Consider the following 18872-nt stretch of genomic DNA (forward strand, 5'->3'; position numbering starts at 1 on the left):
TATTAACCTTATATGTATACTATGTATACGGACTAAATGTCCCAATCAAAAGATACAGACTGGCAAATTGGATAAAAAGTCAAAAACCATCAGTGTGCTGTACCCAGGAAACCCATCTCACATGCCAGGACACATATAGCCTCAAAATAAAGGAATGGAGGAAGATTTACCAAGCAAATGGAGAGCAAAAAAAAAAGCAGGAGTTGCAATCCTAGTCTCTGATAAAACAGATTTTAAACCAACAAAGATCAAATGAGACAAAGAAGGGCGTTACATGATGGTAAAAGGATCAATGCAACAAGAAAAGTTAACAATCCTAAATATACACACACCCAATACAGAAGCACCCAGATACATAAAGCAAGTTCTTAATGACTTTCAAAGACACAATAATAGTGGGAGACTTTAACACCCCATTGTCAATATTAGACAGATCAACGAGACAGAAAATTAACAAGGATATCCAAGACTTGAACTCAGACCTGGACCAAGCAAACCTAATGGACATCTACAGAACTCTCCACCCCAAATCCACAGAATATACATTCTTCTCAGCACCACATCACACGCACTCTAAATTTGACCACATAATTGGAAGTAAATCACTCCTCAGCAAATGTAAAAGAACAGAAATTATAACTAACAGTCTCTCAGACCACAGTGCAATCAATTTGGAACTCAGGATTAAGAAACTCAGAACCGCACAACTTCATGGAAATTGAACAACTGGCTCTTGAATGTTGACTGGATATACAATGAAATGAGGGCAGAACTAAAGATGTTCTTCAAAACCAATGATAATGAAGACACAACGTACCAGAATCTCTTGGACACATTTAAAGCAGTGTCTACAGGAAAATTTGTAGCAATAAATGTCCACATGAGAAGAAAAGATCTAAAATCAACACCCTATCATCAAAATTGAAAGAGCTAGAGGACCAAGATAAAAAAAAACTCAAAAGCTAGCAGAAGACAATAAATAACTAAGATCAAAGTAGAACTGAAGGAGATAGGGACACAAAAAAACCTTCAAAAAATCAAAAAATCCAGGAGCTGGCTTTTTGAAAAGATCAACAAAATAGACAGACCACTAGCCAGATTAATAAAAAGAAAAGAGAGAAGAATCAAATAGATGCAATAAAAAACAATAAAGAGGATATCACCACCAATTCCACAGAAATACAAACTACCATCAGAGATTACTACAAACAACTCTATGCACATAAACCAGTAAACCTGGAAGAAATGGATAAATTCCTGGATACTTGTACCCTCCCAAGCCTAAACCAGGAAGAAGTCAAAAGCCTGAATAGACCAATAACAATGGTTGAAGTTGAGGCAGCAATTAATAGCCTACCAATTAAAAAAAGTCCAGGTCCAGATGGGTTCACAGTCAAATTCTACCACACATACAAAGAGGAGCTGGTACCACTCCTTCTGAAACTATTCCAAATAATCCAAAAAGAGGGAATCCATCCCAAACCATTTTATGAGACCAACATCATCCTGATACCAAAACCGGCAGAGACTCAACACGAAAAGAAAACTTCAGGCCAATATCCATGATGAACATAGATGCAAAAATCTTCAATAAAATACTGGCATACCAATTGCAACAGCACATCCAAAAGCTTATCCATCACGATCAAGTAGGCTTCATCCCGGGGATGCAATGCTGGATCAACATATGCAAGTCTATAAATGTAATTCACCACATAAACAGAACCAAAGACAAAAACCACATGGTTATCTCAATAGATGCAGAGAAGGCCTTCAAAAAAAATTCAACAGCCCTTTATGCAAAAAATTCTCAATAAACTAGGTATTGATGGTACGTATCTCAAAATAATAAAAGCTATTGATGACAAACCCACAGTCAATATCATATGGAATGAGCAAAAACTGGAAGCATTCCCTTTGAAATCTGGCACTAGACAAGGATGCCCTCTCTCACCACTCCTATTCAATATAGTATTGGACCTTTAGCCAGAGCAATCAGGCAGGAAAAACAAATAAAGGGTATTCGATTAGGAAAGGAGGAAGTCAAATTGTCTCTATTTGCAGATGACAAGACTGTACATTTAGAACATCGTCTCAGCCCAAAATCTCCTGAAATTGATAAGCAACTTCAGCAAAGTCTCAGGATACAAAATCAATGTGCAGAAATCACAAGCATGCCTATACACCAATAACAGACTTAAAGAGAGACAAATCAAAAATGAACTGCCATTCACAATTGCTACAAAGAAAATAAAATACCTAGGAATACAACTAACAAAGGATAGAAAGGAACTCTTCAAGGAGAACTACAAACCACTGCTTAAGGAAATAAGAGAGGACACAAACAGATGGAGAAACATTCCATGCTCATGGTTAGGAAGAATCAATATTGTGAAAATGGCCATACTGCCCAAAGTAATTTATAGATTCAATGCTATCCCCATCAACTTACCTATGACCCTCTTCACAGAACTGGAAAAAAACACCTTAAACTTCATATGGAGCCAAAAGAGAGGCCGCATAGCCAAGTCAATTCTAAGCAAAAAGAACAAAGCTGGAGGCATCACGCTACTTGACTTCAAACTATACTATAAGGCTAATCAAAACAGCATGGTACTGGTACGAAAACAGAGATATAGACAAATGGAATATAACAGAGGCCTTGGAGGCAACGCCACGCATCTACAACCATTTGATCTTTGACAAAGCTGACAAAAACAAGCAACGGGAAAAGGATTCCCTGTTTAATAAATGATGTTGGGAAAACTGGCTAGCCATATGCAAAAAGCTAAAACTGGACCCCTTCCTTACACCTTACACTAAAATTAACTCCAGATGGATAAAGTCCTAAACATAAGACCTAACACCATAAACACCCTAGAAGAAAACCTAGGCAAAACCATTCAGGACACAGGCATAGGCAAGGACTTCATGACTAAAACACCAAAAGCACTGGCAACAAAAAGCCAAAAGAGACAAATGGGATCTAATTAAACTCCAGAGCTTCTGTATAGCAAAGGAAACAATCATTAGAGCAAACCAGCAACCAATAGAATAGGAAAAAAATTTTGCACTCTACCCATCTGACAAAGGACTAATATCCAGAATCTAAAAATAAAGTAAAACAGATTTACAAGAAAAAAATAAACCCATTCAAAAGTGGGCAAAGGATATGAACAAACACTTTTCAAAAAAGACATGTATGAGGCCAAAAAACATATGAAAAAATGCTCATCATCACTGGTCATTAGAGAAATGCAAATCAAAACCACATTGAGATACCATCTCATGCCAGTTAGAATGGTGATCATTAAAAAATCCGGAGACAACAGATGCTGGAGAGGATGCGGAGAAATAGGAACACTTTTACATTGTTGGTGGGAGTGTAAATTAGTTCAACCATTGTGGAAGACAGTGTGGCGATTCCTCAAGAAACTAGAAATAGAAATTCCATTTGACCCAGCAATCCCATTACTGGGTATATATCCAAAGGATTATAAATCATTCTGTTATAAAGACACATGCACACTTATGTTCACTGTGGCACTGTTTACAATAGCAAAGACCTGGAACCAACCCAAATGCCCATTGATGATAGACTGGACAGGGAAAATGTGGCTCATATACACCATGGAATATTATGCAGCCATAAAAAACTATGAGTTTGTGTCCTTTGAAGGGACATGGATGAACCTGGCAACCATCATTCTCAGCAAACTGACACAAGAACAGAAACACAAACACCACATGTTCTCACTGATAGGCGGGTGTTGAACAATGAGAACACATGGACAAAGGGAGGGGAGCATCAAACACTGGGGTCTGTTGGGGGTACCAGGGGAGGGACAGCGGGGGTTAGGGAGTTGGGGAGGGATAACAGGGAAAGAAATGCCAGATATTGGTGCTAGGGGGATGGAGGCAGCAAACCACATTTCCATGTATGTACCTATGCAACAATCCTACATGATTTGTCTATGTAACCTAGAACCTAAAGTGCAATAAAATACATATTTGAAAAAAAAAAAGGAAGTCATCATTAACAAGAATAGGTTTGGGCTCAGGAACTCTGGGCTCATTACAGTCACTGGTGTCAGGGTTAGTGCAGCATGAAGAGGTACAAGAGAAAATAGCTAAGGAGTTGCCTCCTCTTCCAGGACTCAAAGTTAAATAATGCTTAGGTAAGAGACAGTAATGCAGCCCAAAATTCAAACTTACATAAAATGCTACTCCTTGAACCACCAAATATCTCATAATAAAACTATGTAGCCCCTGGATACAGCACACTTTTCCACTATCCCAGTGATTCAGCTGAGAAACTACAAAATGTCAACAGCACAGCAAACCTCTCCTCTTTTGGAAAGATAGTAGCGTTTAATGGTTGAGCACACCGACTTTTGACAAGTAGGTTAGAATCTCATTTTCATCACTTATTACTTATTGCTATATGACCTTGATCTGGAGACTTACCCCTTTTAGCCTCAGTTTCCACACTGTAAATAGGGATAATAATAGCACATCACAGTGTTATATTTTAATGAGATCACACATGTATTTCCTATGAGTTAGACTCATGTTGGCAGTGGAGTTAAAATGCTGAACTTAATAGACCAGTAGGAGTTATGGGCAAACAAATAATCATACAAATGTGCTGGAAAGTGATGGGCACAGTGCTCTAAGCACCTATAGTAGGAGGGCTGGATCCAGGAAAAACTTGAGCTGGTGAGTAGTGGTGTAAACTAGGTGAAAAAATAAAGAACATTCTTGGTAGAGGGCCAAGTTCAAAGGCCCTGTGTTGGGAGGGAGCTTTTCATGCAGGATGACTTAAGAAGCTATACAATGAAGCAGAGAGAATTTATAAGTATATAATAAGAGATGTGTCTGGAGAAAGAGATCTAACCATTTGGGACCTTTTAGGCAGATTAAAGAGGTCCATGTGTCCTTGAACCTAAAAGGAACAAGAAGCCATTCAGGATTTTTTAGAGCAGAGGGATGAGTAATAGTGATCACATTTGCATTTTGAAAAGATCGTTCTAGGTACATTGTGGCAATTACATAAGATTATAATCCCATGTTTTTACTGTAACTTTTCTAGGTTTAGATACTAACAGGTACCATTGTGTTACAAATACCTAACTGCAACATGCTGTACAGGTTTGTAGCCTAGGAGCAATATGCTATACACTAGAGCCCAGCTGTGTGGTGGGCTATACCATCTAGGTAAGCTTACTCTGATGCTCCCACAACAATGAATTCACATTTCTCAGAAAATATTCCCACTGTTAAGTGATGCATGACCATATTAATAACCCACAGGAACAATTTATCCATACAGAAGGAACATCTGATACATAGCTACAGTTATAGGATTCCATTCCTTAACAGAAATATATAGAAACAAGTAGTAAACTGAAAATCTTTATGTTGCGTGTGGATTACTACTTTCTGAAACCAGATAGCACAGATATCATTTTGTTTGAAAATAAGCTGCATAAGTATAATTTCTCAGGTCAAAGTGCATGCTTATTTCATGATTATGAGAACTCACTTATGTGACGCTTCCCAGGCTTCCTCTTCTTCTAGAAGATCTCTTATGATGTCTGAACTGGAACTAAAAGGATATATACATATATACATCAGCATTGCCAGACAGTAAGAAGTATCATCCCATTTATATAAAATTCTAGAAAAAACAAACAAATGTATAGTGATAAAAAGCAAACCAGCAAACCAGTGGTTACCAGTGAGAGAAATGAGGGAGTAGGGGTGGGCAAGGAAGGAGACAGCCAAATGTAGTTTCCATTAGGAGAGGAGGAGCACAGGTCAAAGGTGCTGAAGAAGACTGAGGCAGATTTTACCAACTTTAGCATTTTCCACTAGCCAGGGAGGCTAATATTCACTGCCAGGCCTACTTCAAGAGAAGTTGTTCTAAACCTTTGTATTCACAAGACCCCAGCTCTTGCTACTCCTTACCTTGGAGATAACTACTCCAATTTTAAACAAAACTGAAGCTGTCTTAATCCAACCTTCTCATTCCCTTCTCTCCTCCAGTGTCATTCATTCTTCTTTACCTGAAGTGCTTCCGGTCCTGTTTCTCAAGCTTTTAAAATTACCATCTTTCTAAGGAGCCTTTTTACACTTTTCCCCCAACTCTATGAAATTTTAATACCACAAATGATGTCTATTTGTTCAGGTGTTGTATTTGTACATGTGTATACACACAGACACAGATATACACACACATATATATGTATAAAGCACAGATACATATATATGTATATGTATACACACACATGTATATGTATAAAGCACAGATATATATACGTGTGTGTGTGTGCTTTATGCATATACAGAGTAAACTTTTTACCCACTTCCCACCCCCACAAAAAAGAAAATTCCGCCCTCTGGGGGTGATACTGCTCCTACTGAGAACCCATGAGCTAGGGAAATGGGAACTGGGGGGGATCATTTAGTTCTGGGGCCTGGTAGAGTCATAGAGTTGGAGAAAGAGCAGTCAGCTTCTTGCCAACAACCGCCCATCCCCCTCAATACACACAATTTTTTTTAAAACAGGAAGGTTACAAAGCATCTCTGCTATTCCAGCTAAGCAAACAGGAGGGACAAGCCTTTCAAGTAACCTAATAGAGCCTGTGATCAATTTACCTAGGGGTTCTCAAATCACCAGCACAAATCACTGATTTGTTAAAGGAAAATATTTGTAGTACACTAATGACAGAAACCTAAGAGGTTTTTGCTATGCTACCTCAGTGAAAACAGATGGTAGAGATGGTTTACAAAAGACACATCTCAGAAGTTCCCTGCAATCTCCTCTTCCCCTGTGACTTCAATGCCACTGCCCAGCCAGGCTGCACAGCTCCCTGGTGTCTTCAATTCTCATTACCTTTCCTTGTACCCCACCTCAGGCAATCACCTGAATGATAATCAAACCACTAAATGGACTGATACAAAGTTTGGGAAGTTCAGAATTTTATCTAAAATGAAGTTTCAGGATTATCTGCTATATCTGCTGCTCCAATTCTAGTCACCACTGAAAAACAGAGTGATACTAATACAATTAAAATACCAGAAAGAACTGTTCATTCCTTTTTTAAAGTAATGTACTTATTACTATATCTGCTCTAAAACCACATTCCTAAAATTAAACAGTTTCACAAATAGGATTTTACAAAAAGACACTTAGATCCAGTGTCAGTGTTACCAAAATTATAACTCTCAGATCGCTACCCTGTGGATAGAAGCAATTAATATTTTTGAAGTCTTAGTCATTTTAATATGCCTTGAAGATCAAAAATTTCTTTAATATTCAATCCTCCAAAGGAGAAAACTAATTATTCATTTTGATATTTCTGAGGTCAGAGCATATACAAGCCTATTTAACTACAGCTTTAAAGTCCAGAACAAGGAACTTTTTCAGAGTAGACTTCAGCTTGTCTACTATTTGGTCTTTAAACATTCTGGTAGACCACACTTCAAGAAGCTGGACGAATGTAAGGTCACCTATGGAAGGACATTCAAATAGCGCACTCTGATGTCCCTACTGGTCCAGGCTACAGTGGATATCATCATATAGATTACATGTGAGAAAGACTCACTGGCAAAGATTCAAAATTGAATCTTGAATTTGATGGAATTCCCAACCTTGGTACAGGAAGATGTTAATAGGCTTATTTAGAACACCCGCAATTAATTTTTCACACCTTTTAGGCCTTATTTTCAGGTCAAAGTTTCAGAAGTGTAAGCTAACTCTGTGTGTGTGCATGCACACATACATGCCCACCTTGGCCAAGCTGGTTTTCCTATAATATCTCACTTTTGTCATTCTCTAATTCAAAAATCCTGTGAATTAAGAACTACTTACAAGTGGAATTTTTCTATTATCTAGTAGTTAGCCCCCCAATTTCTTCCCTTAATTGTGGCATTAATTTGAATGTGATTGAGTATATCCAATTGAAAACAATAACTCTTCCAGGGTACATCACTGGAGGATCAATGCAGGCTGACATGCCTACCGAAAGTAGCATAACTTCTGCAGCAAAGAAAAACACTATCTTTGTGTATTCCTTTTGTAGCACCTTATTTCATTGTATTAGTAAAGAATTTACCACTGAAACTGAAAAGTAAGATGTCAAATAACTCTGGCAAATGTATGACTGGTAATGTTATTTAGAGAAAAAACCCACAGATTTCAGTGTCAGACAAAGTTAAGGTGCGGTCCCATTTCTTTCACTTACTGTGTAGTTTTGGGCAAGTTACTTAACTTTCCTCTGTGTCAATATCCTCACATATAAAATCAGGAAAATAATATGTGTATTTCTTAGGATTTTTTTGAAAGCTTATTCAATATAACACATTCAATGTTTAGCATAGAGCTTGGTACATAGTAAATGTTCGACAAATGTCAGTTCCATTTTCATAAAACAGATTTGGGTCTGAATTATCTGAATAACTGCTTCAGCGCCATGCTTCAATTTACCCAAGGAAACCTGATTACTATGTGCTCTACTTTAATCTTTGATTTCCACAGCTTCTATGACACCAGGGTGCAAATTCATCAGAATCAGCATGGCAGATACAAAGGGTACTGTGGGGTAGGAAAAAAGCAAACATCTGCTATTAAAATCCTGTGAATTAAGGACTACTTACAAGTGGAATTTTTCTATTATCTAGTTGTTAGCCCCCCAATTTCTTCCCTTAATTGTGGCATTAATTTGAATGTGATTGAGTATATCCAATTGAAAACAATAGCTCTTCCAGGGTACATCACTGGAGGATCAATGCAGGCTGACATGCCTACCAGGCAATGGTACTTAAATAAACTCTGTCAGCTACCAGGAATCTTTCCTCAAACTCTTATTTTCAGTAATCTGTTCTGTAAGATGAACAATAGCTTATATGCCAAATAGTTTAGCAGTTGGCTGACAACATATTAGAATAGTAAAGTTCCAGTTTTCAAAAAAAAATCATTCAATTATGACAATGACAACAATTATTTTCTGAGCAACTACCTCCACAAGCCACAGTGATAAATACTTTCTACACATTAGCTTTATTTATTTATTTTTTATTTTTTAGAGACAGAATGTTGCTCTGTCACTCAGGCTGGAGTGCAGTGGCACAATCACAGCTCACTGCAACCTCAACTTCCTGGGCTCAAGCAATCCTCCCACTGCAGCCTTCTGAGTAGCTACGGTGCATACCACCATGTCTGGCTAATTTTTACATATTTTGTAGAGATGGGGTCTCCCTGTGTTGCCCAGGTTGGTTTCAAACTCCTGGGCTCAAGTGATCCTCCCGCCTTGCTTGTCCTCTCAAAGCGCTGGGATTACAGGTGTGAGCCACAACGCCCAGCCTTCACATTAGCTTTAATTCGTAGAAGCACCGTAAGTTTTCTCCCCATTTGACAAAGGCTGAGAGAAATTAAAGTAAGTAGAAAAACAGGAATGGCAATGCAAAACTCATCTCCTTTTGCCACACCATGCTGCTTCAATAGCAATAGCAGAAAAATCAAATGCTATTGATTTTACCAGAGTTAAAAACACCCTCTCCTGCCTATTTATCAATAAGGTTTTTGTCAGACAACCATCAACAAAGTTCTGGAAAAAACAAGGCTAAGAGTTTCACTACTCTCCACTTGAACTAAAAAAAAGATAAAATGAAGAAAGCTTTAGATAAGAGAAAATAATAAAAATAACAATATATGCAAAATCCTTAGTAAGAGATTAAACCAAGCAACAATAAGTTTATGTTCTATTTACAAACCATCCACAATATATAGTCATCTCATTTGCTTTGCAGAATCATCCAGGGAAGTTAGAGGGACAAACAAACCTAAAAACTAACTATTATTCCATTTTATCAATGGGGAAACTGAAACTCTGGAAGATTAATTTAAAATCTCCCACATGCCAGGCACCCTTCCAGAGTGATAAAGCCAATGGCTGAGCTAACTTCCCACAATGAAACAAAGAAGACTAACTGCTAAGTACATGGATCTCAAGGACTCATGCACATTTGAAGGACTTGCAGTCACAGTATCTTGTACAAAGATACATTCCCAAAAAACAAATGTTCCAATCATCTAAAAGATGGTCTATCTCATGCACCATGCTCAGTTTAAGCTCTTTCCCCCACTTTTTTTTTTTGAGATGGAGGCTCACTATGTTGTCTAGGCTGGAGCGCAGTGGCACGATGTCGGCTGGTGGCAACCTTGACCTCCCGGGTTCAAGCAAATCTGCTGCCTCAGCCTCCCAAGTAGCTGGCATTACAGGTTTGTGCCACTTCACCTGGTTACTTTTTGTATTTTTAGTAAAGGTGAGATTTTGCTATGTTGGCCAGGCTGGTCTTCCTGACTTCAGGTGATCTGCCTGCCTCAGCCTTCCAAAGCGCTGGGATAAACTGTGTCTGGCCTAAGCACTTTCAAAAATGCAAAAGATACTGAAGAACCTTTTTATAGACTCACGTTTTCTCTAGAAACTTCCAACAATAACAACAGAAAACCGCCTGAAACAGAATAAACCATTTAAAACAAAAAAACCACCAGAAACAGAATAAACCTTTCAGGGTATTCTAAAGTTCAGAGTCTCACAAAAAAGGATATAACAAAATACACATAGTAATAAGTATTAGTAGAAAAAGATTTTGTGGTAACATTAAATACACTGAATGTCACATTTAACAGTAATAAAATGAAATGTAATGTCAACCTTCCAATAGCAATTATGAAGATTTAAAAACATATAAAGCCATCATTGACTTACTTCCAACTTAGAATATTGTTCCACTGTTTGATGTTTTCTTTAGATACTGTTTTCTCTCAATTTGACAGAAACATACTTTTTTCTAATATTCCAATACCCTCTAAATTACAAAATCTCATTGATATGTCTTCCTTACTGCCTATACCCCCAAACTTCACTAACTGATTTACAATGACAATTAACACTGATGAGATGATTTCCAAAACTGTAAACAGTAAGATTTAAATAGTACGTGCTCTCTTCTTTTTTGTTTAAAGTATTTATATATACATATATATATAAAGTATTTATATATTGTTTTGTTTAAAGTATTTATATATTAAAGTTTAATATATTTACATGGTTCAAAATCAAATGACATAAAAGATGTACACTGAACTGGCCCACTTCCTCCTTTGTTCCCATCCAATCTGTTTTCTCTTATTTCCAACATGTAATCACTTTCATTAGTTTGTTGTGTATTCTTCTAGTGTTACTTTATGCAAAACCAAATAAATATACGTATTCTTCTCCCTTTTAGAAAAGAGGTCACATGCTATAGATGCTGTTCTGAACATTGGACTTTTCCATTATAAACATATCCTGAACTCTCTATATGAGCACTGAAAGATCTTACTTTTAAATCACACAGTATTTCAGTATATGGATGTATTTATTAATCAACCAATCCCCACTAATGAATACTCGAGTTTCCAGGCTTTTGTTATTATAAACGATGATGCAATGAATAACCCTGTGTATAGGTTATTTTGCATGTGTGCAGGTACATCAGTGGGACAAATTCATCCAAATACTGAGTAAAAGGAAAAACAATAGTACCTTTAGTTGATCTCACCAGATTTCCCTCCTTAGGGATTGTAATACATAATACTCCAACCAGTAATACATGAGAGTGCCTGTTTCCCCACAGGCTTAACGCAGAGTATATTATCAAACCTTAAGAGATTTACCAACCAGGCCAGGTGCAGTGGCTAAAGCCTGCAATCCCAGCACTTTGGGAGGCTGAGGTGGGTGAAACACCTGAGGTCAGGATTTCGAGACCAGCCTGGCCAATACAGGGAAACCCTGTCTCTACAAAAAGAAAAAATTAGCTAGGTATGAATCCACACCTGTAAGCCCAGCTACTTGGGAGGCTGAGGCAGGAGAATCGCTTGAACCCAGGAGGCAGAGGTTGCAGTGACCTGACATCATGCCACTGCACTCCAGCCTGGGTGACAAAGTGAGACTCTACTTTAACAACGACAATAAAAAAAGAGATTTGCCAACCTAACAGCTAAGAAATGGCTTACATTTGCATTGCTCCTTAAGTGAACTGTCTGTTCATGACTTCTACCCATTTTTCTATTTTCCTTCTCAGTCTCCAGATGCTCAAAAAATTCTCAAATGTTTAAAATATTCTATTTAATCTCATAGATCCAGGAATCTTATTTGAAATACTGATTTCAAAATAGATCTAGTCCTAAGAAATAATTTGCAAAAATTATCTCCTGCTATAGTCAAATCTGTTCCCTTTTCAGACCACCCCAACCCAGACAGTTCCCATACCCTCACCTTTTTCACACACAAATCAAGTAAACTAATCCAAGTCCATTTGGGCATGGTGCTTTCTGGATCCTAAAAACCCCAGAACCAGATCTGGTTTTCTATCTAGGAGACAGTTAACACTCTTATTTTCAGATGAACAAATTCTAAATCTGAAAAACTTATATTTAATATGTACACTGATAATCTTTTACTTTAAAAACATGATACATTTTACTCATGTAAATGAGTAAATGAAAAATAGCAATGGACTGAATTTTTCTTCTGTTATCCACTAACATTGCACCGAATTTTTCTTCTATTATCCTCTAAGGTTCTCCAGTTACATGAAAACAGTGGAGTGGGGAAACTCATAAACCAGTCACTTTAATACGTCACCTGTTCATTTAACTTCTAATCTGGCCTCAGTGCCTTCTGAGGATTTGGAGAACAGCAAAACCAAGCAGGAGAAAAGTATTATATCTGAATTCAGAAAACTGGCTTTACCATTCATTAGGATCATGAGATTAAGTCAATTTCTTTTTCAATGGACTCAATCATTGCCTTACCTGCCTAGAAACAGGGGTGTTTCAAGTGCTCTTGCTGTCCTTTCTACTACAGTAGCACTATGAGTCTATTTGTCTACGTATGTCCCACCTATTCAACTGTTCAACGGTATATTCATATAGTACATAAAAGCAAAGCTTCCTAACTGGTGTGTTCTCCCCCTCCTCCACAGGGCAGTTGTATACTAGGCATCAATCTCTAGCCCACAGCGAGACCTAGGGTGGCTGAAAACCCTGGCAGCATCATCTCTTTATCCTGGCGTGCCACAAAATACTATCATTTGCTACGTGTGCTGAAGAAAAGGGTTAGCAAACACCATATTAAAGATAGAAGAGAGAAAGATAATGCATTCCTTTTAAGTCAATCACTTTACATTCTTATAAAAAGTAAAGTGCTGTATTTTGTCAAGGAAAAAAAATGTAAGAACATTAGGTTAATTCCAAATATTAGAGTTCTCTTGGATCTCTGGAAAAATTCAAGTTCAAAAGAGAATTAAACAATTGTACTTGCATTTAACTTACAAACTTAACAAAAGATTATCAGCTCTGAGAAAAACTGCAACTGTAATGCTGGGGAAAATTTTTTTAATTAGCAAAATATCCACTGCTACAACTAGATACTGAATCAAACTCTGAAGTTAAATGGGCAGGGAAACAAAATAATGATGCTTCATTCTGTTTTTATTCTTTCAATTGTCAGAAGTATAAATGACTGATACAAATAAAAATCAAATAATAAAATATAGGGGGAATCACAGAAATAAGTTACAACACTGAATCCCACAAGGAAAAATGAAGCAAAAGACAAGCAACATTCCCAAAATGAAAATTTCCTCTATCACATAAGTTTTAATTTGATGAAAAGCTTGCTCGATAACAGAAACTGAGGGGTTGAGTATGAAGCTGGTGTTGAGACTGGTATGTCCTCAGCACTGCAAGGCCAACTCTATGTAATATACTCATTAATCTACCCTGAGAATGCCCAGTTGGACTGGATAAATAAAGACCACATATCTCTAGTATGCTATGATCTCCTGAAGGAATTTGGTCTTGACTGGTGGTCCCTTCTAACTCTGAATCTTTTCTTGATTTCTATGGTATTACTTACCCTAATCAACTGGGCATCTCGCTTGACTAAGTTTCAGAGTCATTAAATAGCACTGGCACTAACCAATGATTCACAATACTCTGTGACAGCCTTCTTTCAGGCTACCACCAACCAGTATTATAAGCCACTTTATGAGTTTCCAATTAGATTATTTAAATTATGTTTAAAGTGAGTCAGGGACCTTAATCATAAAATTGAAGACAACATTGATGGCAAGATAAGCATTATTTTATCTGCCACTAAGAGAGAAAAAACTGAGGTCAACTTAACTATAATACTTCATTTTCACTTAGAATTTTTAATTTGTACATATCCAGAGAGTTAAACTTAGGTAGACATATTTTTAATTTATGTCATTGTTGTACACATATTTTTAAAAACTGAATTAAATTGGCTAAACCATTCCTAAATTGTCTTCATATTCAGAACCCAACTCCACTTCATCGTATTTTGACCCAGCATCTCTGATAACTGAGTTTTTCCACACGAACTCATCCTCTGCACCATCAAAAGCACCGGAGGTACAACATTTCTCAAATGTACTAGACTACTGTTTCCAGGAATTTGATCTAAAGCACTGACATCCATTCCGCAAACTGAACTCATAATTTTCTTTCTTTCCTCAATCACACCGCATGTGTTGGAAGATAGGCAGTTTTTGTTAAAAGAGAGTAAGAAGTGTCTGACAAATTGACACGTGCTATACCTTAGCAATATTCTTTTGCACTAGTCATGCTGAACAGAATTACTCATGCTGGTAATGCTTTGAAATTTCTTCCATTTTTTTCCAAGGGATTTGGCCCTTTCTCTTGCCCTCACTCTGTTACGTAACAAACAGGCAATTCTTTGCACACGGTTCATTAACATAATGTAACATGTCTTCATATACTTGTGGGTATCTTTCTTTCCTAGGTCCTGTAAGGCACTTGACTGTTTGTCAAGAAAATACAGAACTGAGATCATTCACCCAATGATGAACATTATCTCCATAACATCAAACTTAAATCTTGCTGCTCTGTTTTTGTGCTTTTCTTCATACATATTAACTTTTTTGGTTTCATATTTTGTTGAAGACATATTACATGAGTAACTAATGTAATGCCAACAATACATGTAACCTAACACAATGATGATACCATGAAGAGCTGTGATGTACACCCACTGGCAAATACTTCATGACTACAACCAGGCTGTCAGCAATTTTAAGTTATTGTTGATTATAAGACACATCACAATTTCGGATATTAAAATTTAAAACAGAAAGTGGATGTCTTAAAGTCAATAAAATGAGGGCTGTGAAAGCACTTCTAAATGTCCAAACATTTAACTTATTTCTGTAGAGAAAAAAAAATATTTTCATAAAATATGTCCAGTCATAAGTCCTAATTTCCTGAATTAGGAAGAAAATGTAGTTGTTTTATGAAAGTATACCCATAATCATATATTTATCAATGACTCTCATATTATCTCATTTCCTCCTCCCAATAGATCTGAGACATATTTTAATGTGCTTCTTAAAGATATATAGAAATGGACTTCAAAAAACTGAACCCAAAATTACCCAGCAGAACTTGACCTATAAACCATCAATTCAAAGTCAACTACTTTTCCTGCTACCCCATGGCTGCTTCCTGCTGCATGCTCGCTCCTTGACAATCTACTCTTGAATAAGCTGCCAAGTGGTCTGTCTTGGTACTAAACTAATACCACTATTAAAGGTCCACTTCTTTCCCACTTTCCCTTTAGCCTTAGTTTCTAGGTCTTATATAAAAAATAGACTCTACCTTTTAAGCTTAAAGATCTTAGGATTGATAAAACAGCAGAACAATTCAGAAAGGAATATAAAGAAGAACCCAAATAAAATAAAAAGATTACCATACTTAATATTTACAATGAGTATAATACTTCCTGTTCATATTTAAGACAAGACTACTAGAGGAGACACTGCCCACTTTCTCAAAGTAAGCCTGTTAAATCTTTATACACCATCACTAAAGCTAAGCTTCTACTGTGTGCAAGCAAACTTGGTAATTTTTTTCCTTGTTAAAACTGCAATTGGAAACAACTCAAATGTCCATCAACAAATGAGTAAATAAAATGTATATCCATACAATGAAATATTATTTGACAATAAAAAGTAATACAGTACTGAAACATGTACAACACAGATGAACTTTGAGAGCAAACTAAGTGAAAGAAGGCAGTATCAAAAGACCACATATTGTATGATTCCATTTATACAAAATGTCCACAACAGTCAAACCTATAGATACATAAAGTAGATCAGTGGTTGTCTAGGGCTTGGAGGAGGAGATCTGGGAAGAAATGGAGAATAACTGCTAATGGGTGCAGGGTTTCTTTTTGGGGTGATAAAAATGTTCTAAAATTGTGGTGATGGTTGTACAAATTTGTGAATATACTAGATACCACTCAATTATACTTTTTTTTTTTTGAGACGGAGTTTTGCTCTTGTTACCCAGGCTGGAGTGCAATGGCGCGATCTTGGCTCACCGCAACCTCTGCCTTCTGGGTTCAGGCAATTCTCCTGCCTCAGCCTCCTGAGTAGCTGGGATTACAGGCACGCGCCACCATGCCCAACTAATTTTTTGTATTTTTAGTAGAGACGGAGTTTCACCATGTTGACCAGGATGGTCTCGATCCCTTGCCCTCGTGATCCACCCGCCTCAGCCTCCCGAAGTGCTGGGATTACAGGCTTGAGCCACCGCGCCCAGCCAATTGTACTCTTAAATAGTTAACTGTGTGGTATATGAACTGCATTTCAATAAGGCTTATTAGTATGTACTTCCACTGAATCATCTACATGTGTGTGCATGCAGAAATATGCACATATATAACTAATTATAATGTGAAATAGAATATTAGTGCTTACATTTTAAAGAACTGTTTGATGGGTTGATCCCTGCTAAACTGCTGTGTCTAGAATAGTGCTAGAACACAGTACATATTTGTTGAATGGTTGAGTGCAATAGTGTAATGTCAGACCCTGCTATTAACAAAGAACAAAGGTTAATCTAGCATCACTATACTTATGTTCAGTTGCTAACAAAATTCTCACCTTATAATATAGCATAAGGATACCCCTATATGATTCCCATCAAGAAGAACTCATTAAAGATGAAAAAACTTATAATCTTGCCCAGAATCTTGGTCAGTAGAAAGATAAATAATGAGAAAAGGCTAATCCCTTAATGAAGTGGCAGCAGAACAATATGTGACTGGGGACAAGTGTGAAAGCACTTTTCAATTCTTTCAGTGAGTAATGAGGTAGAACGATCAACCTTTTTATTAACCCATTTTAGTAAATTGACCCAGTAAGGTTTACTCCATATTTCCCTCAGCCATATTTCCTTTACCTTTTTTATTAAACCCAGAGACTGTCTACTGTTTGCTTTCCTAGTTCCTGAGTCATGGTATTCCTAAAAGCAATGGCATTTTCCCATAGTCCTCTCATAGTTCGGTGATACCGACACGTCTAAATGAGGCCACGACATCAACAAACTCACCCTATTTTCCATACTCTCAAAACCAGATAAAGATATCTAACTGTCTTGTGTTTCCCTTTCAGTTTCTGCCATTCCCAAATGTCCCAACTCATTATGGCATTCTGAAACATTCAAGCATCTAGTGACTATGGTTAAAATCTAACTCTTATTCCCCTGACTCCTATTTTTTTCTATATTCCTAGATTTGTGTTTAAAACAAATACTACACACGGGACTTGCAGGAATGGCCTGATCTAGGATAACAAGTCACGCAACCATGTGTTTTACCCTCAGTCAACTAGAAATGCAATTTTTTTTGACCTTGAAAACCTCTGGACTGAGATGGGAAGATTTTTTCTTCCTATTACTTGACTCTGACTAATTTGAAACTGTTTCCCAGGAATCCTACAAAAACAATGGGTATACTCATAAAAGTTTATTCATCATTCCATTAGTAAGATTAGAAATAGTTTATCATTCTAGAGCAGTGTTACCAATTTTTAAATAAACTAATATAAAAGATTAAATAATTTCCAAGACACATTCACATTGACATACTACCATTTCAAATCAGTACAATTCATTCAGAAAGCAGCGCATACCTATTGGAATGTCAATAAAGGTAAGAAAAGTGGCCAGGCATGGTGGCTCATGCCTTTAATCGTAGCACTTTGGGAAGCCAGGGTGGGTGGATCACTTGAGGTCAGGAGTTCAAGATCACCCTGGCCAACATGGTGAAACCCAGTCTCTACTAAATATACAAAAAAAAAAAAAAATAGCCAGGTGTGGTCACACAGGCCTATAATCCCAGCCATTTGGGAGGCTGAGGCAGGAAAATCTCTTGAACCTGTGAGGTGGAGGTTGTAGTGAGCCGAGATCACACCACTGCACACCAGGCTAGGTGACAGAGCAAGACACCATCTCAAAAAAAGAAAACAAAAGTATTCAATAGAAACAAAGGAAGAGCTTTACCACAGCATCAGGTATATAAATACAACACTGGGGAAAATGTAGCGCTCTAACAGAAACTGAAGGGTCTGGTAAATTATGGTACAGACACATAACAGAATAGTGTACTCGTTAATAAGAATTATAAGCATAGTTGGTGCAAAATAACTGTCGTTTCAAATACTTTTACATCAACCTATAAAAATGTAATATTTATGACATAAGTGAAGGACCAGAACAAAAAATGGTATATGTGTATGCATGCGTGTTTATCAAATAAACCCTACATATTTTTAAAATATCCTTTCAAAATGATTCACTATCAAACTTCTCATTTTTAAAGCTTCCCCATCTATTCTATTTACTCAGTTAAATTTTTCATTTTTTAACTCTCCTATGAGCCATGTCTTTCTAATCATCTGTTTTCCAATATAGTTGTTTTTATGACCTT

General features: G+C 37.0%; 1 protein-coding gene across 3 annotated transcripts in view; it reads right to left on the reverse strand.

Moving 5' to 3' along the window:
• RAD18 (RAD18 E3 ubiquitin protein ligase) overlaps positions 1-18872 on the reverse strand; it is a 99228-nt gene that overhangs the window by 8293 nt on the left and 72063 nt on the right. For all 3 annotated transcript variants that reach the window (XM_002758601.7, XM_017965050.4, XM_008982083.5), the window contains one exon: positions 5546-5608. In XM_002758601.7, coding sequence (XP_002758647.2) covers positions 5546-5608 — 63 coding nt within the window. The remainder of the gene's footprint in view (positions 1-5545; positions 5609-18872) is intronic.

Source organism: Callithrix jacchus, chromosome 15 (genome assembly GCF_049354715.1).
Source record: "Callithrix jacchus isolate 240 chromosome 15, calJac240_pri, whole genome shotgun sequence".
NCBI lineage: Eukaryota > Metazoa > Chordata > Mammalia > Primates > Cebidae > Callithrix > Callithrix jacchus.